The sequence below is a fragment of the Protopterus annectens genome, chromosome 2.part0 (assembly GCF_019279795.1).
Source record: "Protopterus annectens isolate FY-2018-M chromosome 2.part0, PAN1.0, whole genome shotgun sequence".
Lineage (NCBI taxonomy): Eukaryota > Metazoa > Chordata > Ceratodontiformes > Protopteridae > Protopterus > Protopterus annectens.
This window is the reverse complement of record NC_056728.1, coordinates 1,405,447,415-1,405,466,211: the sequence shown is the minus strand read 5'-3', so window position 1 is coordinate 1,405,466,211 and position 18,797 is coordinate 1,405,447,415. Positions and strand designations below refer to the sequence as shown.

General features: G+C 41.6%; 2 protein-coding genes across 2 annotated transcripts in view; both read right to left on the bottom strand.

The window, feature by feature from the left end:
• The window catches only part of SETD7 (SET domain containing 7, histone lysine methyltransferase), a 1,173,783-nt gene that overhangs the window by 601,233 nt on the left and 553,753 nt on the right, over positions 1-18,797 (bottom strand). The window contains exon 2 of the mRNA XM_044061630.1: positions 12,985-13,114. Coding sequence (XP_043917565.1) covers positions 12,985-13,114 — 130 coding nt within the window. The remainder of the gene's footprint in view (positions 1-12,984; positions 13,115-18,797) is intronic.
• Positions 1-18,797, bottom strand: part of LOC122793510 — a 1,396,143-nt gene that overhangs the window by 916,244 nt on the left and 461,102 nt on the right. The window lies entirely within an intron of this gene.

Below are 18,797 nucleotides of genomic sequence, written 5' to 3'. Positions count from 1 at the left end.
ATATTACACCAAATACTAACAAAACAAAACATTATAGCAATCATGACCTGAAAACTAAAACTAATTATACAATGACCCCTCATTAATATTCCAAAACGTGCACACTGATTGGTCAGCGTGCACGTTGTAAATCAGAGTTATAGTAATGGAAAAAGGTCCGGTCGCCCGGACTTTTTCCATTAGTATAACTCTTTTTACAGCAATGGAGAACACAAGATCTCCATTGCTTTTTACACACTGTCTCGCTATGTTAAACAAGTTTAACATAGCGAGACAGCTTTAAAAAAAAAGTAACTGAGATCTTCCTTTCTCCGTTGCTTTTTTTTTTTTTTTTAAAGGTGTCTCACTATGTTAAATGGGTTTAACATAGCGAGACAGCTTTAAAAAAGCAACGGAGATTCTCTGTTGCTTTTTTAAAGCTGCCTCACTATGTTAAACTTCTTTAACATAAAAGCAACTGAGATCTTGCTTTCCCCATTGCTTCTGCCCACAGCTCTGATGTACTGCGTAAGCATATGCATGCGCAGTACATCAGAACTGCCACAGAATACCAGACAGCTGCAGAAGGGCAGCAAGGAGGCATTATACAATGCCATTATTTAAGAAAAGTAATTTTTTTTTCTTAAATAATGTCATTGTATAATAGCAATAACCCACTTCTGGGTGTGGGTAATGCTGGATTTACCCACGGTTGTCTTTGTTTGGCCATTCGGGCTTCGCCCTCGTGACCAAACCACACCCAACTGTGGGTAAATCCAGCATTACCCACACCCAGGTATGGGTTATTGCTATAATAGTAAACATTAAAAGACTCATTTATAAAAAGAATTCAGCTTTTAGTTTTAGAACACTACTAATGGAGACTGCCTCACTGATCCCTGGAAACTTGTTGGGATTACCCATCAGACAAAGCAAGTACTGTTACTAGTTAAAGCTGAGCCAAATGCAAAATATACTTGCTTGTTGATGTACCACAGGACTATGGTATTGTCTATAACCACTTAAAAGAGGTCCCAGGGACAAAAGCTGGTTCAGAGAGTTCACTGCCTTGATCAGGGCAAGCATTTCCTTGATATTTATGTGCTTTCATCTGTCAGTGTTCCTGACCCTCTGCACTTTTATCCCTCCTGAAACTGTTCCCCAAGCAAAGTCTGAAGTATCTGTGGTGAATGACTGCTTTGAAGCAGAGATCGAAAAGGGAAGACCTGGATTTAAGAATATCTGTTGTCTCCACCATAACATTTCTCTTTTGACAAACTTCAATACTGGTATCTGAAAAGATATAGGGTGCTAGGACCAAAGAGATTTCAGATATCATTGTATCTTTCTCATATGGAGTCTTGCCAGAAGTATCATGAGAATCACAGATGCCATGAGACCAGAAAAACTTAGAAATAGAGACTTTTCCTGTGGAAGAAAAGCTCTTTGAACTGAGGTGTCTAATCGACATCCCAGGAACACAATCCTGTGTGAGGGAGTCAAGAAAGACTTTTGACTGTTCTCTTGGAATCCCAGTTTGTGCAAGAGATCTCTCACTCAAGCAAGATTCCTGACAAAGATAAGCAAGCCATCTAAATATGGAAAAAACTGGATACCCTGTACCTTGCAATAAGGTATAATTGTAGCCAACCACTTTGTGAACAATCTTTGTACTGTGGATAGTCCAAAGGGTAAGGCAGAGAATAGATAATGTAATCCAGACTCATGAAACCTTAAGAAATGCCTGAAGTCTGGATAGATAGGGATGTGATATGCACCTTTTAAGTCTAGTGTTACCAGGACACAAGAAACAGGAAGAACAGTTAACAAGTTGTGAAGTGACATCATTTTGAATTTGGGCACTATCACAAAACAGATTTAGGAAAGAAAGGTCCAAAACTGGTTTCCAAGCATTTTCTATTTTTTTTTTTGTTTGCCACTAAGAATATCCTTGCATAAACTCTCTCCCACCTGGGAAAGAGAAACTGCTTTGATCATTATTTGGGTCAGTATGTGAGAACAAGATGAAACAGAGTCTGATCTGCAGGATGAGGAATGACACCCTGGCAAGGAGGAATTTCCTCCCACCGCCATCTATAATCTTGTTGAATGATTTTCAGAACTTATTTGTCTGAAGCAATCATTTGCCAAAGAGTAAAACTGATATTCAGACTTCCTGGAAGATAATAGGGGCCAAGGTGGGAGTGGGGGGGGGGGTCACAAGGTTGCTTGAATAGTCATTCAGACCTGTTGGACTGTCCTTGGTTTTGGGAGGTTTGAGACTTCTTTTTTGGAACCCCTTTGCCACTTCTTCACAAATGACTGTTTATTCTGTTTTTTTTTTTTGCCAAAATTGGATGAGGAGAAAGAAAATCACTTGGACAATTCGGAAAAGGAGGGCTGAAAAATCCAAAGATTCCCTAGATCAACTTGCTCCTGTCATCATACTTTTTGATCAAACACTAAATCTCTATCTAAGGGAGAATCTAAAATCTCATTTTAAAACCATCTGGGTGGCTCTGAGAATGCAGCCAAGCACATCTCCTTTAAACAGTAACCAGTGGCCATAGCCCTGGAAGTAGCAGCAACAGACTCATACACACACTGCAGATAATGAGTATTGACCTGAACAATTGAAGAAACTGAGTTATTTAAAGCATTTTTTTCTTTACAAGAAGAGGCTGTAGATAAAATATTCCTCATACTTTCACAATAAAACAGAACAAACTAACATAAGAGCTTGGTAATGTAAAATTCTGAAAAATCAAAGTTGCAGAAGTATACACTTTTCCCCATATCCATCAATATTTTTTTCATCCTTATTAAAGAGTAGGATTGGAATTAACTAAGTGCTTAGCAGCAGTGGAGTCAACTAAGGCTTTAGCTGCTAGGCCAAGTTTGGAAATAGTGTCTAAACATTTAAGAGAGAGGAACTTTATACATCTTATCTGCCCTTTTTGCGACAACTAGCTATCAGGAAAATTGCAGGCAGTAAAACACATTCTCTAAAGCACAGAGGGTAGGAGGAATGGGTGAAGGTTCCAGAAAATCCTTTTGTAACAACTCTTAGTACTTTCTGAGGGACTGAGAAACCTCAATGTCCTCTCACTGAAAAACACTGGGACATTCTAGCAATAGTCTCAGAGAAAGAGAAACTCACACAGGAAGAATCATAAACTGAGCTCTCCTCAGAGTCTGAATCAGAAATCTGAAGACAAAGCACTTAATTAATCCCTGCATCTTCCTGTTCAGATTCAGAATCTTGAATATCTTCAGGAAAAGAGCATCCTTCTTTCTTTTCTCAGAAACTACTCTACAAGCGGGATCAATAGCTTGAATTAAACCCTGAGCCACTCCCAGTTAAGTACACTTATCCAAAGAAATTTGAGAAGAAGTAGATGCAAGTTTGATTTTCTTTTCTTTTTGACAGGAAAAATAAAGATAACCATGTTACTAAAGGCAGCCAGCCAGTGCTTCTCCAGGGATGGGCACAGCATTCTGACATAACAAGGAAAGCTTTCCTCTTCCCTCTCCTGGGGCCAAGAAGAGTGGCTTTCTGTTACCCACTGAGGGGACTCCCAACAGTTACAGAGGATATGGCTAATCCACACTCCATACGTGCTACATGAGAGGGATTCGGGTGTAGAAGACGAGTGGTCTGAGGTACAATGGTCACAGCTGAGTCAACCTCCTGCAGCTGAGACAAACTGCTAGCCTGCTGTGGTGGCAAAGGCTGTTTGCTTAACTTTTTTTCACAGCTGGATGGAGGACCGACCATGGGACTGACTATCAGTTCCATGGTAAAGCCAAAAATGGTGCCTCTTTCCCTGGGAAGTTAAGCAGCAAATGCCAGTAAAACTACCAGTCCACAAAAGTTACCTTTTTTGTCATAAACACAGTACAAAACACTTTCAACATTACGGCAGTCCCACAATTTAAATTACGCACATTTTTTTCCATGGAAAATACGTTATCAGTTAGGTTACACTGCTTTAAAACTGACAGAAAAACAAGTGCTCCAATGAAAAGTACATTACAATCTTGAGACAATCCATTAAAACACAACACTCCTAGCTTTAAAATAACTTTCTTAAAGAGGAGAATAATAAAACATCAGTAAATATAAGAAAAAAATAAGTTATGTACTCACAATGACATTCTATGTGTGTTGTCCATCTTGCCTTCATTATTAACTGGCTGGGTTTAGAACCGATCCTCGGCTCTGGCTCAGCCGTATACAAAAGCTCAAGATCTTCCACTAGCTTGTGGCTGATAACTCCTATCTCATCATGCTCTAGTAAGTCTCGTCAGATCTGGTTTGCTGATATAACAATAGGTACCAAATAAAAAAGGTATGGAATACCTAATAAGAGTATTGAAGAAGGTCGGAGCACATTAGTTACCAATTGTATCCTCTGGGTCCTCCAGGAGCCTAAGACTGGGGGAAGGAGGGTGGGATGCAAGAGTGAAGGTGACATGGACAACACACATGGAACATTATGGTGAGTACATAACTTCTTTATGTGAGGTTGTCCTATCTTGCCTTCATTCTTAACTGGGTGGGACAGCGTCCCTAGCGCCACCTTTCTTGGGTGGCTCAAGGGAGAATATTCTTCAGAACAGTGGACTCAAAAGAGGCCCTGTTCCTGAAGGCCAAATCCACTTTGTAATGAGTGATAAAGGTATGAGGCCCTCTCCATGTTGCTGCAGCACAAATGGTATCAATTGGTAGTCTAGCCCGAAAGGCAGAAGAGATTACTATGGCTCTTGTAGAATAACCTTTAACTTTATAGGAGAGTTCTTTGTTTTGAAAGTAAAGGTAATGCAATCTGACAGCCATTTTGAAAGTGTGACTTTAGATACTGTAACACCTTTTTTTTATTTATTTTTTATTTATTTTACATTTGTTTACCGGGAAAGTCTGACTGGAACAAGGTCCATTTACAGAGGAGGCCCGGGAGAAAAGCTCCACATCAAACAATATGTACAGTGGTAAATGTACAATCAAAAAAGATACATCATACAATGGTTTGTTCCAAGCAAGCTTAATTTACACATAGTAGACTTTGTGGAGTCTGAAAATGATGCAAATAATTGGTAAGATTTTCTGAAGTCCTTTGTCCTGTGTTGGTAGAAACATAATTGTCTATGTACATCTAGTTGGTGTAGCATGTATTCTTACCTGTTACCATAGTTGGGGAAAAAAAAGGTAGTCCTATGGATTCTTTCAAATCTGACTAACAGCAAACTTTGGGTAGAAAGGTTCATAGATTAGTACTGAGCTAATTGCCCTTGCAAGCCATTTTAAGCCTAGCCAATTATCCCTTGAGAGACTCAAACCCTGCACCTTGTTTTTGTAAGGCAAACACCTTAACCATTAGGAAACCCTATCTTTTGTGAAACAGCATGTAGCGGGGCTTTACAGACAATGCTGCTTGTAGCTCTGAGAAGTGATGGCTATCAAGAGAATTATATTCCAAGTCAAGTATTTTAGATTACAGGATGATGCTAGGTCAAAAGGGGAAAGAATTAAATGGGATAAAATGAAATTCAGATCTCATGGTGCTGGAGTGGCTTTAATGGGTGGTCTTAATAAAATAGTGCCCTTGAGAAAGGACTTGCAAAGTCTGTGGGACATCACATTCAGTCCTGATTCACCTAAAGGAAGTTGGATATCGCTGCTAACTGAACTACAACAGTAGCTGCAGCTGCACCTTCATTAAATAGCTTTGTTAAGAATTCAATAATGGAGGGGATTGGGGTGGAGAAGGGGTCAAATGTGATTATCCAAGGCCCAAGAAGAAAATCTCATATAGAACTTCCTAGTTGAAGCTTTATGAGATAAGATCAGAATATGCTTCACTAACAGAGAAAGGTTAGGGAGCCTGGCTATGTTTTTTAATCAGAGTAGCCAAGCTGTCAATTTGAGGGCTTGAAGTGAGGGGTGGAGCATTCCTGATGCATGAGTTAGAAATTCAGGAACTGGGTCCAGAATCCATGGCTCCTCCTGGAGATGAGGCTAAAGGAAGGGCAACCAGATTTGACGAGGCCAGTATGGGAAGAGTATCAGATTCTTTCCCAAGGAACTGGATTTCTGAAGAAATTTTGGTATCAGCGGGAAGGGAGGAAAAGCGGATAGGAGACCAGAGAGCCAATCATGTACAAGTGCATTCCTTGGTGACTCCTCCAGAGGGGGGGATCAGGGCAAAGTAGTTATTGCATTTGGTATTCATGGATGTGGCAAAAAGGTTACAGCAAGGCTGGCCCCACTTGCGTAGAATGATTTCTGCTACTTCTTGTTTTAGGGGCCACTTGTGAGGCATCAGAATCGCTCTGCTGAGTTTGTCCGCTATCACACTGGATTTCCCTGGGATGTGCATTGTTACCAGAAAGCGCTGGGAGGAAGTTGCCCACTGCCAAACTCTCAGGGCCTCTCAACAAAGGGGGTAAGACCTGGGCCCTCCTTGCTTATGTACCATACAACTGACATGTCTGTTTGTATTGCAATAGTGCCTACTGGAAGACAGTCTTGGAATGCTTGCAATGCTAGAAGCATTGCTCTCATCTCTATGATATTGATGTGCAAATGGGCCTCATGATCCTGCCAATTGCCTTGACCTGTCCTGTCTAGATAATGCCCCCCACCCTATCTGGGAAGCATCCATGGTCACCATGGCTATCAGTTGTGGAAGAACAAAGGGTCAACCTAATGTCACATGAGTGGAGTTGTAGCCATTAACAAAGATCCTTCTTGCAGGATTTTGTAATCATAATTTGGTGGGACATGGGTAGTTCCTGCATGGAACACAGAGTGAACAGTAGCCACTGTAGGATTCTCATATGCAGACAGGTTAACAGAATTAAGTTTATTGCTGCTGCCATGGTCCCCAATATTTTCAGGACTGTTCTTGCTTGTACTGCTTTCCTGGCAAGTAGGTTTTTGACTTGATGATGTATGATTTGAACTCTTTCGGGAGGAAGTTTCACCATCATTTCTGTCATATCTAGATCTGTTCCTATAAAAAAGATATGCTGAGATGGCAACAAGGCAGATTTTTCATAATTTATCGTGATTCCTAGGTGACAGCATAGCTCTAAGGTACTGCCTCTGGCTTTTGATAGTAGATGCTCGGTGCTGGTGGTTAGGAGCCAGTTGTCTAGGTACGGAAACACTCTGAATCCTAGGTGTCTCAAGTGAGCAGTGACTACTGCCATACACTTGGTGAACACTCTGGGGGCTGTAGTGAATGGCTCCCAGCCAAAGTGCAAATGACTCCTGGATCACCTGTCCATATTTATGTGGTAGTACGCATCCTGGACATCTATAGATCACATTCAATTGTCTTGTCCCAGAAAAGGGAATACTAACTGCAGTGTTACCATCCAGAACTTTTACTTTCTTACCGATTTGTTTAATGTGCTGAGATCCAGGATTGGTCTCCAGTCCCCGGTCTTCTTTGGAACTAAAAAGAACCTTGAGTAAGTTCTGGTTCCTGTTTGGTCTGCCGAGACTGTCTGGATGACACTTTTTCTAGCAACTTTTGGATTTCTAGAGTTGCCTGTTCCCTTTGGATGGAACATCCGGGATATTTTTCAGGTTTGGGATGGGAAGAGAAAAGGGTGTAAAGTAACCTCTGGATATAATGCTTTGTACCCACTTGTCTTTTATTTTCTGGGTACAAAGATAGGCGACCCCCGACTGCCTCCAGAGACTGACAGGTGGGCCTCCTTTCAGGAGCGCTGGAAGGGCTTACAAAGGAAAGAGTCCCTGTTGCCCTGATTTTACAGACCCCGTCTGCCACATGGCTGGCATCTTCCATTACTGCATCCCCCTCTGCCCCTGGGGGAAGAATCATCACATTTGTCCTGGACAGCTCTCTGGGATTTTTTGGAACCACATTTTTCCTCCCTTTTGACCCCTAGGAAGGGAAAAATGGACTCCTACAGCAGAGAGAGTTTTCCCTTCTTGTTCACAACTGGTTAGTGTGTCTTTAACTTTTGGCCCGAACAGGGATGAGCCATCAAAGGGGTGTTCACAAAAGAAGATTTAAAGGGCTCTGCAAAGTCACACAAGTGCATCCAGGAACGTCTCCTTAGGAAAATTCCTGAACCCGCTGCCCTGCTCACTCCATCAGCTGCTTGAGAAATGAGCCTCATGGAGGAGTTGATCACTGAGTTTAAGATGGAGAGCTGAGAGGAAACAGTCTCGGATACCCATTAAGCTGCTGAAACTTGGAGGGTATCTCCTAGCTCTTTCAGGAGATCTCTCTGAAGCCTAGTAAAGTGAGTGAGATAATTCAGTGATCTGAGTGCAAAAGTTGTGGAAGAAAATATGCAATTTCCATACCTGTCCATCGTATAAGACTCTCTGTTCGGGGGATGGATAGACGAGGACATCTCAGAAAGTTCCTTCTTAGTGGCCACCACCACCACCACAGCATCTACTGGGACACCTTTGGTGAGAAAAGTCTTATCCATAGGGGAAGTTATAAATTTATTTGGCCTCTGGGGAACAGGCTCCACTGACTTTGGAGACTCCCACGCCTTTTGACAAACTAGGTCCATGATTTTGTCGAAAGGCAGAGACACCCAAGTGGCAGAAGAGTGAGGCCCGAAAGCCTTCAGGTATACAGACTCCTCCTCAGAAGGGTTGATGGACTTCCAGCCGCCTCTCTGCTTAAGAATCTCCAGGATGTCTGTGAAGGAGACCTCCTCAGAGGCAACAGTGGGGACCCTTCTGACACATCGAGGTCTGTATCTGGAGGTGATGGACTCCTCTGGGGAGTCTAAATGCTTCCTCTTGCAAATATCTTCTGAGGAACCTCTTCAGAAGGGTATTCAGAAGAGAGGGGTTCACGCAATGGGGCATCCTGAGGCTTTGGGTCTCCACGTCTGTGTGGATGCAATGGTGCTGAGACAGACACTGGTGCCTTTGGGGAAGAATGTCTGCATCTGTTAGTGGAGCTGCCCAGGGAGACAACACTCTCATCACCTTGAAGGCCCCCCCCCCCGCCCCTGATCTGAGGAAGCTCCTGGCTGTGAAGAACCAGAAGGCATCCCTGGAACAAAGGGGGTTGGCTCTGAAGCTGATGTACTCCCTGGGCCTCCGCTGAAAATAGGATCTGTGGAACCTAGTCGGACATTCCCGGTCAACAAATGTTAAATAAATAAAAAAAATAAAATAAAAATGTAGGAGCCAAGCTCACCCATGCCGATGCCCCAAGAGGCAGGTTCAGATCAGACAACTGTCCAATCAGACTATCCTCCCCGGATTTAACTGGAGAGTGTCAGCTCCTAGACTCCTCAAGTTCAGATGGAACAGAGAATGTCTGAGCAGTAGTCAGGCCTGAAGATCCTGGTGCAGGTCTCGGGTCCAAGGGCTCCACTACAATCGGTTCCAGACACTCCGGCTCTGAGATCCCAGATCGGACCGGAGGAGGTATTGATGGGGAAGGGGTGGTCTTACTTGGCTCTGAATCCCCCTGAGTTGGAGCCGATAAATGTTTGGCCAGCACCGGTGGCCTTAAAAGTCTCCACACCAGGTGATCCACATCATCATCAGACAAGTTCCTGGAGGATCGAGAGGAGGGAGTAGGAGATCTAACAGGTTGAAGCAGGGGTGATCTCAAAGTTGGAGAAAGTGGCTCCAATTCTGGGGACCAGCCAAAACTACAAGAGGAGGTACAGAAGACATTTTTTGCACCCAGCAGTCTTCGGGTCAGAGGATGACTCTTTTACCAATTTTTTGTCAGCTCCGAATGAGCATTAACAGAAAATTATCTTTTTCCTGACTTCTCAGATCTGGAAAATGGGGATTTTGTCGATTTTGATGTACTCGGACCTTCTTCATTTGCCTCTGTAAAAAGGATCTTTAGTAAACCTTTAAATATCAGCTTATTCTTTCTCTCAAGTAACCCTCTGTGACTGAAGAATGGCAGATGGCACATGACTCTTGTAAATGAACTGTGCCAAGGCAGTACACACAGTGTGACCATCAGTCAAGGACATTTTTTGGTTACACTTCACACACTTCTTAAACCCAGAGGGTTTTGTCTTTAGGATCCTTAGACATTATGCCTGCAATATAAACAGCAACAACAAATAACTGCTAAGAGCCTAATCACTAACAGAAAAAAATATAAGCAGTAATAAGTTTTTGATTCTCTCTTTTTTTTTTTTTTTGAAAACCACAACAAAAATCCAAGCACTACAATTAAACTATAGAAAAAGGGCAGTTCTCTAAATTAAACGAACCTGCCTAATATAAAGGGAAATTACGGGAAGAAGAAGGCCCTCTAAGTTAAATGGGCCAATAGACCAACGGTAACTTAAACACGCTTACCAAGCAAGAAGAATGTACAAATACTTTAATCTACAAAGCTCTCTAACTTAAATGAGCTTGAATAAAGTAGCTAAGTTTAGCCGGGATAGGGAAGAGGAAATGAAGGCCTACAGAAAGAAAACTATGGCCAACAGCAAACAACCAGTAGAACGAATACACTAACTAAGCTCCAACTAACTTACCAACACTGGAAAAAAGCACTGTAGATATCTTTAAAGCACAATTATCCAAAAAGTAATGAAAGAAATTTTCCACTTAGCCAGAGCCAGAATGGAAGCACCCGATCTTGTTTAGCAGCAAATGAGATCTGAGGAAACTTACAAGAGCATGATGGGGTAGGGTCATCACACATGAGCTAATGGAAGACCTCAAACTTTTGTATACGGCAGAGTCGGAACAGAGGATCGGTTCTGAAGCCAACCAGTTAAGAATGAAGGCGAGATAGGACATCACCACACTGGAGGTTTTTTCCCGAAAAGAAAACTTATCTGACCAGCAAAAGAAAGCACAAGCAGACTTTGATCCTCAAAAGCCTTAAAGCAGTGTACTCTTCAGTGGTAGTAAAGCTCTGAAGGTCTTTGGTTCCAAACTTGTCTTTTAGTCAGCTCACCTTGAGCTGCTTGATAGTTTGGGCATGTGGAAGGTTCGCTATTATATCCTTGGCAGGATATAACCCATACAGCTAAGGCTACCATAGCAGTGATCAATATGTAGAACATCTGGTTCTATTACTCCCTGAGATAACAGATCTGACAAAATTTGTGGAAACGGATGGATAGGGTTCCAAGAATCCCAGGCAGAGATGGAGGGGATGCCCACTGTAGTCTGTTAATTATTCTGGATTATTTCAGAATATCTGAAGTAATCAGTTTCCAGAGATGAAGGCAGCAGGACAGATTGCCTGCAATTTGAAAAGAATGGCCAGAGTGAGGAGGGGAAGGTAAGGGGCGGGGAGATAAAAGAGGATTAGGTAATCCTTGAGATTTCTATGGAAAGGAGGGTCCATGTGATTCCTCTCCTTGATAGAGATTCAGACTTATCTTCCCATTAAAAAAAAAATAAATAAAACTTTTCATTCTTGAAATTTTATCTCCAAATAAATTTCTTTGCTGAGGGAGTCTGAGGAATGAATATTCAGATGCATACTCACTAGGAGTAGGGAAGGATAACCGAGGTATAATCCAGGTCCCTCAATATCAAATTCAGAAATATCTTCTTCTTCTGAAGTGGGGGATCTCTCTTAGTTTGGGGTAGAAACTGGAAGAGAAGGTTGGAGGGACTGAATTGTGATAAACAGGCCCTGTGCAAAAAATTATGCCAATCTCCATGGGAAACCATCATGGAGGGGATGGAAGGTGGAGACAAATGCATAGTTTTCTTTTTTTTTTTTTTTGGCCTCTCCAGCCTTAAAGATTTAGGGGTAGAATCCAATGGCTGGATCTCCATAAGGCACCTAGTAACGTCCCCTCTCATCAAAACCTGGTGAATATCTCCCTCATCTTCAGAGAGAGGGTTTCTTGTTTCTCCCTTTTGGGCATCAGCCCGACATACAGTCTTAAAGGACATACTCAGACCCAGGCCTTTGTGGCCTCCAGATAGGTCACACCAGTGGGACCAGGAGAGAGAGACTTATGGTCCAAGGACTGAGAAAGTGCCTCAGTAGAGGTAATGAACCCACTCTGCAGGAAGAGAGGGAAGTACAAGTTTCTTCAGAAACCTCTTCCACAACTTTTTTTCTTCTAAGGTGAGGAGAAATGTTGAAGGGGAGTCTCTTCCCATGGTCATGCACGCCACATCCCTGAAGCACTTATTCTTGAGAACAATCTTAAAGAGAATTTAGCCTTATGGTTTTAGGAGTAAAAGAAAACCAAATCTGACAGGAGGTTGCTTTGTGTTGTTACCCTAAAGTAGTATGGGTGTCCTTATAAGGAATGTGTTCACTGCAAGAACATTTGTCTTTCCTGACAGACATAAGCAGTTTTTACTAACACTATTCCACAGAAAAAGGAAAGCTCTAATTGGGGATAAGATCTGCCCAAAACTGTAGTTGACGCTGACCATGGGCACTCATGTCAATAAGCTAACAAGAAGTCTGCATAAGTGAACACATGTTAAAAAAGTTCTGATTTTTGGCCAACCCATACATTCCTTTTGCACTAGATCATAATCTCATGCTTAGAGTGAATGTAAAGTGTACACGGAAGGTTACAAAATTATTGTAGACTGGCTGGACAGTTTGATATCCTTGGAAGGATAAATCCCATTTAGTTATGGCTACTGCAACAGTGATTTAATGAACAGTTGCTCTTACTGTATAATGCAAGGTATAAACAATAATAGAGTAGCTGTGAATTAAGTTTCTACTCATAATGAGGGGAGTACTGGGCAGAACTTATTTAGTCATTTATTTTACTTAGAAGAAAAAAAAATGTATTTTAATGTTGGTTCACTGCAGACAGTCTGAAGAATAAAACTAGCCCTGGCCCAATATGCAGTACTAGTAACAAGATAAACTACTAAGCAATAAAAAAAAAAATTCAAAGAAGCAGTACATGACACCGATATAAAGAGCTTCAAGAATAGTTATCTTGCAATTTCTGCAATAAAAACATGGCATATCCATATCTCAATAGGTTAAGTCTGAAACCCAGAAAGCAACTTACCTTCCATCAAAAAAGAAAAATTTTCCTCTGCCATTCTTTTCTCCATGAACAAAATTACCTTCAAACCTGTCACTTGAAGAATATGTGATTGTACAGAACCCATGAGGCTGTCCATCATCATCCAGTGGGCCTGCAAAACAAGTGGCATAATAATAGGAAAATGTGATAAAACGAGTGTCGTAACAATAGGAATACAGCAATAGGTAAAACAAAATGGTATAAATCGGAATACATAAAAAAAATAAAATGGCATAACAGCAGAAATATGGAATAAAATAAGACTAGTTTTATACCCATACACTAATCCTTTGTACAGAGTTCCACAACTACTATAAAATAAGTTTTACAAGGTCCTGTGGTGAAGGGGTATTCACATTTAATCTGTAAAAATGAACATGCGGCAATCACACAGAACAATTTCTCCTTCAATCTTAATAAATAAGTCTCAGAAAGACGCTCAGGCTGCCAAGAACTGAACAAAAGGTAAACAGTTGAAAACCCAAAGGACAACTATCCTCCCTCACAGAAGAGGAGCATGTTTCCCTAAGGGACAGTAACCCCACAGGGACTAAACAGTTACTACAGTGACACTATACTACATGGAGCAGTCCATTGGGGAACCATAATGTTTATAAATGAACTCTGGAACCAGCACTGAATGATCTACAACTTCAGGGCAGGGATACAGACACAAAAATGAAATGTACTGTGAATGCTTATGTCATTAAATGAGGATCAATAAGTTATACAATTATCACACACTGACATTTTTAATTTGTTTCATATTTTCTTCACAGTACAGCAAATGCTAACCTGTAGTTTTCACTGTCTTGGCACAGTCTTTGTTTTAGCTTCGGAAACACTGTGTGAAGTACTCTCCATAATGAAGCATCTTTGGGGCACAAGCTCTAACTGTAGAACTACTCAGACATGCGACTATTGATACTGGGGACACCTTAGAAACTTCTTCCTCTGCCCCACATCACCGGAGCTGATGCAGTCCCTACTCTAAGTAGAATCCCAACTCTGTCCTCAAGTTCTTTCATAAAGCAGCACTGAAGTGTGAAAATACCTTCAGAAGGATTCGCAAAACCAATATGCAGAGACCAGAGAAATCCAATGGGGTGGATACAACAATGCTACTGAGCCTAATTTATAATGCCTGGAGAAGGTGCAAGAGGTAGACCAAGCTGCAGATGCACCAGGCACTTCAAAGGGGAGACTGCAAAACATGGCACTGGATACTGATAGAACTCCCACTGAATGACCTTCCAGAATATCAGTAGCTCCTTTCCATAGTTAGTATGACAAATAATGTAACTCTCTAGCTATTTAGCGACTTACTGGCAAGGTGACACTCTTACCTTCTTTTTCTTTGGTAAAAATAGAGAAACAATGGTCTTACAAAAGGCTACGTTTTGCTAAAAATACCTATGAGCATCCAGGAATGCATGAGGTGGTCCACTACATTTAAATAATCTAGACAGGGCATAGGTAAAAGGATATACTGATCCAGGTTACAGAATGAAGCAACCTTACAGATAAAGATGGCTTAGAATGGTTCTTCCCTATAAATGTCCAAAAAAGCTGGTAGAATGTTACTCCGATACCTTCTAGCCAAAGTCAAAGCTACCAAATACAAAGGCCTAAAAAATAAAATCAGTCTACTTTAAAAAAAAAAATCAACACACAAATAAAAATGAGTCCCCAGGGAAGGGTAGAGTCTCTACACAAGATTTGTAATAAAAACTAAATTTTTTTAACACCTTCATTAAATTATCACTTACTTCATAGGCTCACATACATTAATAGAAAAGAAAACAAACCATATTAACTTTTTTTTTAATTTACCTACATTGCATATATGTTTTCTTACTTTACAAAAATTGTCATTCAGTGCAGCATTACATAAATGTCTCACTTCCTACCTTTCCTTAGACCTCACTTCTCCTCTTGATCATTACTCTGCATGTATTGTTCTCACAATTTCCATTTATATCGATGCACTTTACTCATTCCCTTTTCTAAAGATTTCACTTACAGTGCTTTAACCTCTTTTACAACATTCTACTAATTTATTTTTAGGCAGCCAATAAAAATTAACTTAATAAGGCCCAAGTTATTTTTAGGCAATTCAAATCCTGTGTCCTAGCTCAAAAGAATCACCGCTCCCCCAATATTCCTGAAAAAATTCTGCAGGGATTTTTTGAAATCTGCCAATTCATTCCACTCCAAAAAACATGTTTCCAGTTACCTTTTTCTTCCTCATCACACTTCCAATAGTTGTCATTTACCTGAGAATAATTTGAGGTATAAGAATACCTATGTAAACACTTCCATGCAAAAATCCTAAACATTCTGGACTTGTTGCGTATTTGCAAGACAAACACATTCTCCCATTGTTCCCTTGTAAATTTCTTTTCTATTCTCTCTTCTCAAGATATCTAACCTCCTCAGATTGATTACAGCTATCATGTAATATTTTTTGTATGCCCCATTAATTACCTTATTTTTTTCAGCAGCTTCAGTTCTAAATTCAACTAGAAGCTCAATGCCAAAAGTGCAGTGTCATCCCCTTTGGTAAAAACTCTGTATCCATGAACTACCACATAGGCAGCAATCTACTTAACACCAAATGCGTGATAAGAGACCTTGGTACCCAGGTGGACAGTAGTCTCTCCTTTGATAGTCACATCGTCACAGTAGTCAGGAAGTCCTTCTACGTGGCACACCTCATCATAAAAGAGTTCTCATCCAGTAAAAAAGGTCATTGTTCCCCTCTACTAGTCACTCATTAGACCCATTATAGAGTACAATGCCCCTTTTTGAATGTACCTTACAAGACATCTGCAGCAGCTGGAAAGGCCACAGAAGTACCTCACAAAGAGGATTACTGGCCTCAAACAAATGCCCTACACTGACCGCCTCAAAAAACTCCAGCTTTACTCCGTAGTATATCACCTACTCCGAGGTGATCTCTGCCTGACATATAAAACTATGTCATACCCAGAGCTGTTAGACATGCTACACCTAAAGAAATCCAAATCCCTCCGAGCTACACACTCTAGGGACCTAAACCTTGTCACCACAATAAACAGGACACGCTGGAGGAATAGATTCCTGTCCCAAAGACTTCCTATACTCTGGAACAAGCTACCCATCTATGTCAAGCAAAGTTCTTCAATAGCACTCTTCAAGAAAAATCTTGATGAGTGGATGGGAAATAGGAAATACACTCCGGGGATTACTTCTGTGTCTCTGCTGGACAGTGGCACAGGAAAATAACTTTCTTGGGTGGCGTAAGCTATGGAACCTTGCTGGCTAGGCTTACGTAGGCCCTTGGGCCGATAGCCTAGTACCTACCTATAAACCTATAAATTCTACCAGTGCAGGTCTTATCACTTGGGACTCTCCCATCTCTTTCTCATTAACTATACTCTGATATCAGTCCCTGTAGGGAAAGTAATCTCTAACCCGTAGTACAAATGCAATAAAAATAAACTTTTAAGGAAGTTTTTACAAATCCTTGCAGATGTCAAAGAAAGCAATGAATATCTGTCTCCTTCTCCAAGGACCTTGCACAAAGCTGTCAGAAACATATTAATATTCTGGAGTAAATTAACCTTACAAAGATGCATGTAATATGGTCTAAGATGAAGGTTGTTAGTGCTTTGTGTGGCTAGCCCCCCATATAAATTGGTATTTCCTCCTTACAGAGTACAATTATTAAAGGCACCAGAGGAAAAGCATAAAGAAGGCTGCTGGGTCACTTGCTTGATAAGGTGTCCTGAAAACACTTATTCTTGTAAGAAAGAAGGGAAAAGAAATCCCTAAACTTTCCACTGGTTGAAGACAAAAGGAGGTCCTAAAGTAGTTGTTCCCAGTTCCATAATCTACAGCTCACACTGATGACAAAGATGATTTGTGGGAGGTGAGCAGACAAAAAAATAGAAGTTATGTCCTTACCATAACGTTCCATGTGGAGTGTTCATCTCGCCTTTGTTCTTACACATGGGTTCGGAGCCGAGTCAGCCGCTTGGCAAAGCCTTGCATCGAAAAGAAGCTCGAGACCAACCTGTCTCCCACAATTCCCTCTGCCTTTACCTCAGATCTAGTTTGCAAATAATACCAGATCCCAATGGGAATGAAACACACAACATACATGCTAAGGCGTAGCTGAAAACAGCAGTAACAGCTGAGAGGAACAGAAGCGGGAGAACCAAACCAGACATCTAAACTGGACGTTCTTCCTGACCTGAGGGTGGGAGGGTGGGAATGTAAGAACAAAGGCGAGATGAACACTCCATATGGAACGTTATGGTAAGGACATAACTTCTATATGTGAGAGTGTTCAATCTCGCCGTTTGTTCTTACACATGGGTAGTGTCCCTAGCTCCGTGACCCTGAGAGACTCACGGAAGAATGTTCCTGAGCACAGTGGAACCAAAGGTTGCCCTGTCCCTGGAAACCCTATCCACTTTGTAATGAGTGATAAACTTATGTAGTTTAGCCCAAGTGGTGGCCACACAAATAGTGTCCAAAGGTAGGCGGTCCGCATGAGCCAGGGATGTAGATATTGAGCTAGTAGAATGTCCTTTCGGTTTGACGGGTAAACTCTGCTCAGTAGCAGTATAAACAAAAGTAATACAATCAGATAGCCATTTGGAAAGGGTACGCTTCGTCACTGCCAAGCCCTTTCTGCTGTCCGCAAAGGCTATAAAGAGTTGATCTGCCTTTCTGTGATCCTTTGTTCTATCCAAGTAGAATCTGAGCTGTCTATGAACATCCAACTTGTGTAACATATATTCCAGCTTATTGGAATGGTTCTTGAAAAATGTGGGGAGCTCAATGGACTGATTAATGTTATTGATTGAACAAACCTTGGGAAGAAAGGATGGGTTGGTGCGAAGAGATACCCTGTCAGGATGAAAGATCAAATATGGGTGTTTGATGGAAAGAGCTTGAAGTTCTGATATTCATCTGGCTGAAGTGATAGCTACCAGAAAGAGGGTTTTCCATGACAAGAACTTTAAAGAACAGGAAGAGGCTGGTTCAAAGGGTGGTAGCATTAGTTGTGATAACAGGAGGTTCAGATTCCATGGTGCTGTAGGGAACCTGACTGGTGGTCTAATGTGAAAAGACCCTTTCAGAAAGGCCTTACAAAGCCTATGAGCCATAATAGACGCTCCATTTTCTCCCACATGAAAGTTTGAAATAGCAGCCAAGTGAACCCTCAAGGTGGCAGGAGAAGCTCCTTGGTGAAATAGTACGGATAGAAACTCCAAGACTTTGTTCAGTGGGGCTATTAAGGGATCCAAATGTTGCGTAGTTGCCCAGTATACAAAACACTTCCACTTACTAGTGTAAATCTTTGTAGTGGAAGCTTTATGAGAAGCCACTAGAATATTTTGAACCGCAAGAGAAAGAAGATCAGACCTGGCTAAGAAGGGAAGTGGAGCAGCCAAGCTGCTGGCTGCTAGTCTGAGGGACAGGAGTGACAGGTGGGGAGCCCCTGACGAGTGGGTCAGTAGATCCGGCTCCGGGTCCAGGATCCAGGGTTCCCGTATTTGGTGAGCTTGAAGAAAGGGAAACCAAATTTGACGAGGCCAAAATGGGGCAATGAGGATTACAGTCCTCTCCAGGTAGTTGGCTTTCTGCAGAAATCTTGGAATCATAGGTATAGGGGGGAAGGCGTACAGGAGACCCGGGGGCCAATCGTGAATCAGAGCGCCCCTGGGGACTTCCCCTGGAGGGGGTAATAGGGCAAAGTAGCTTCTGCATTTGGCGTTCATCGGAGACACAAACAGATTGCA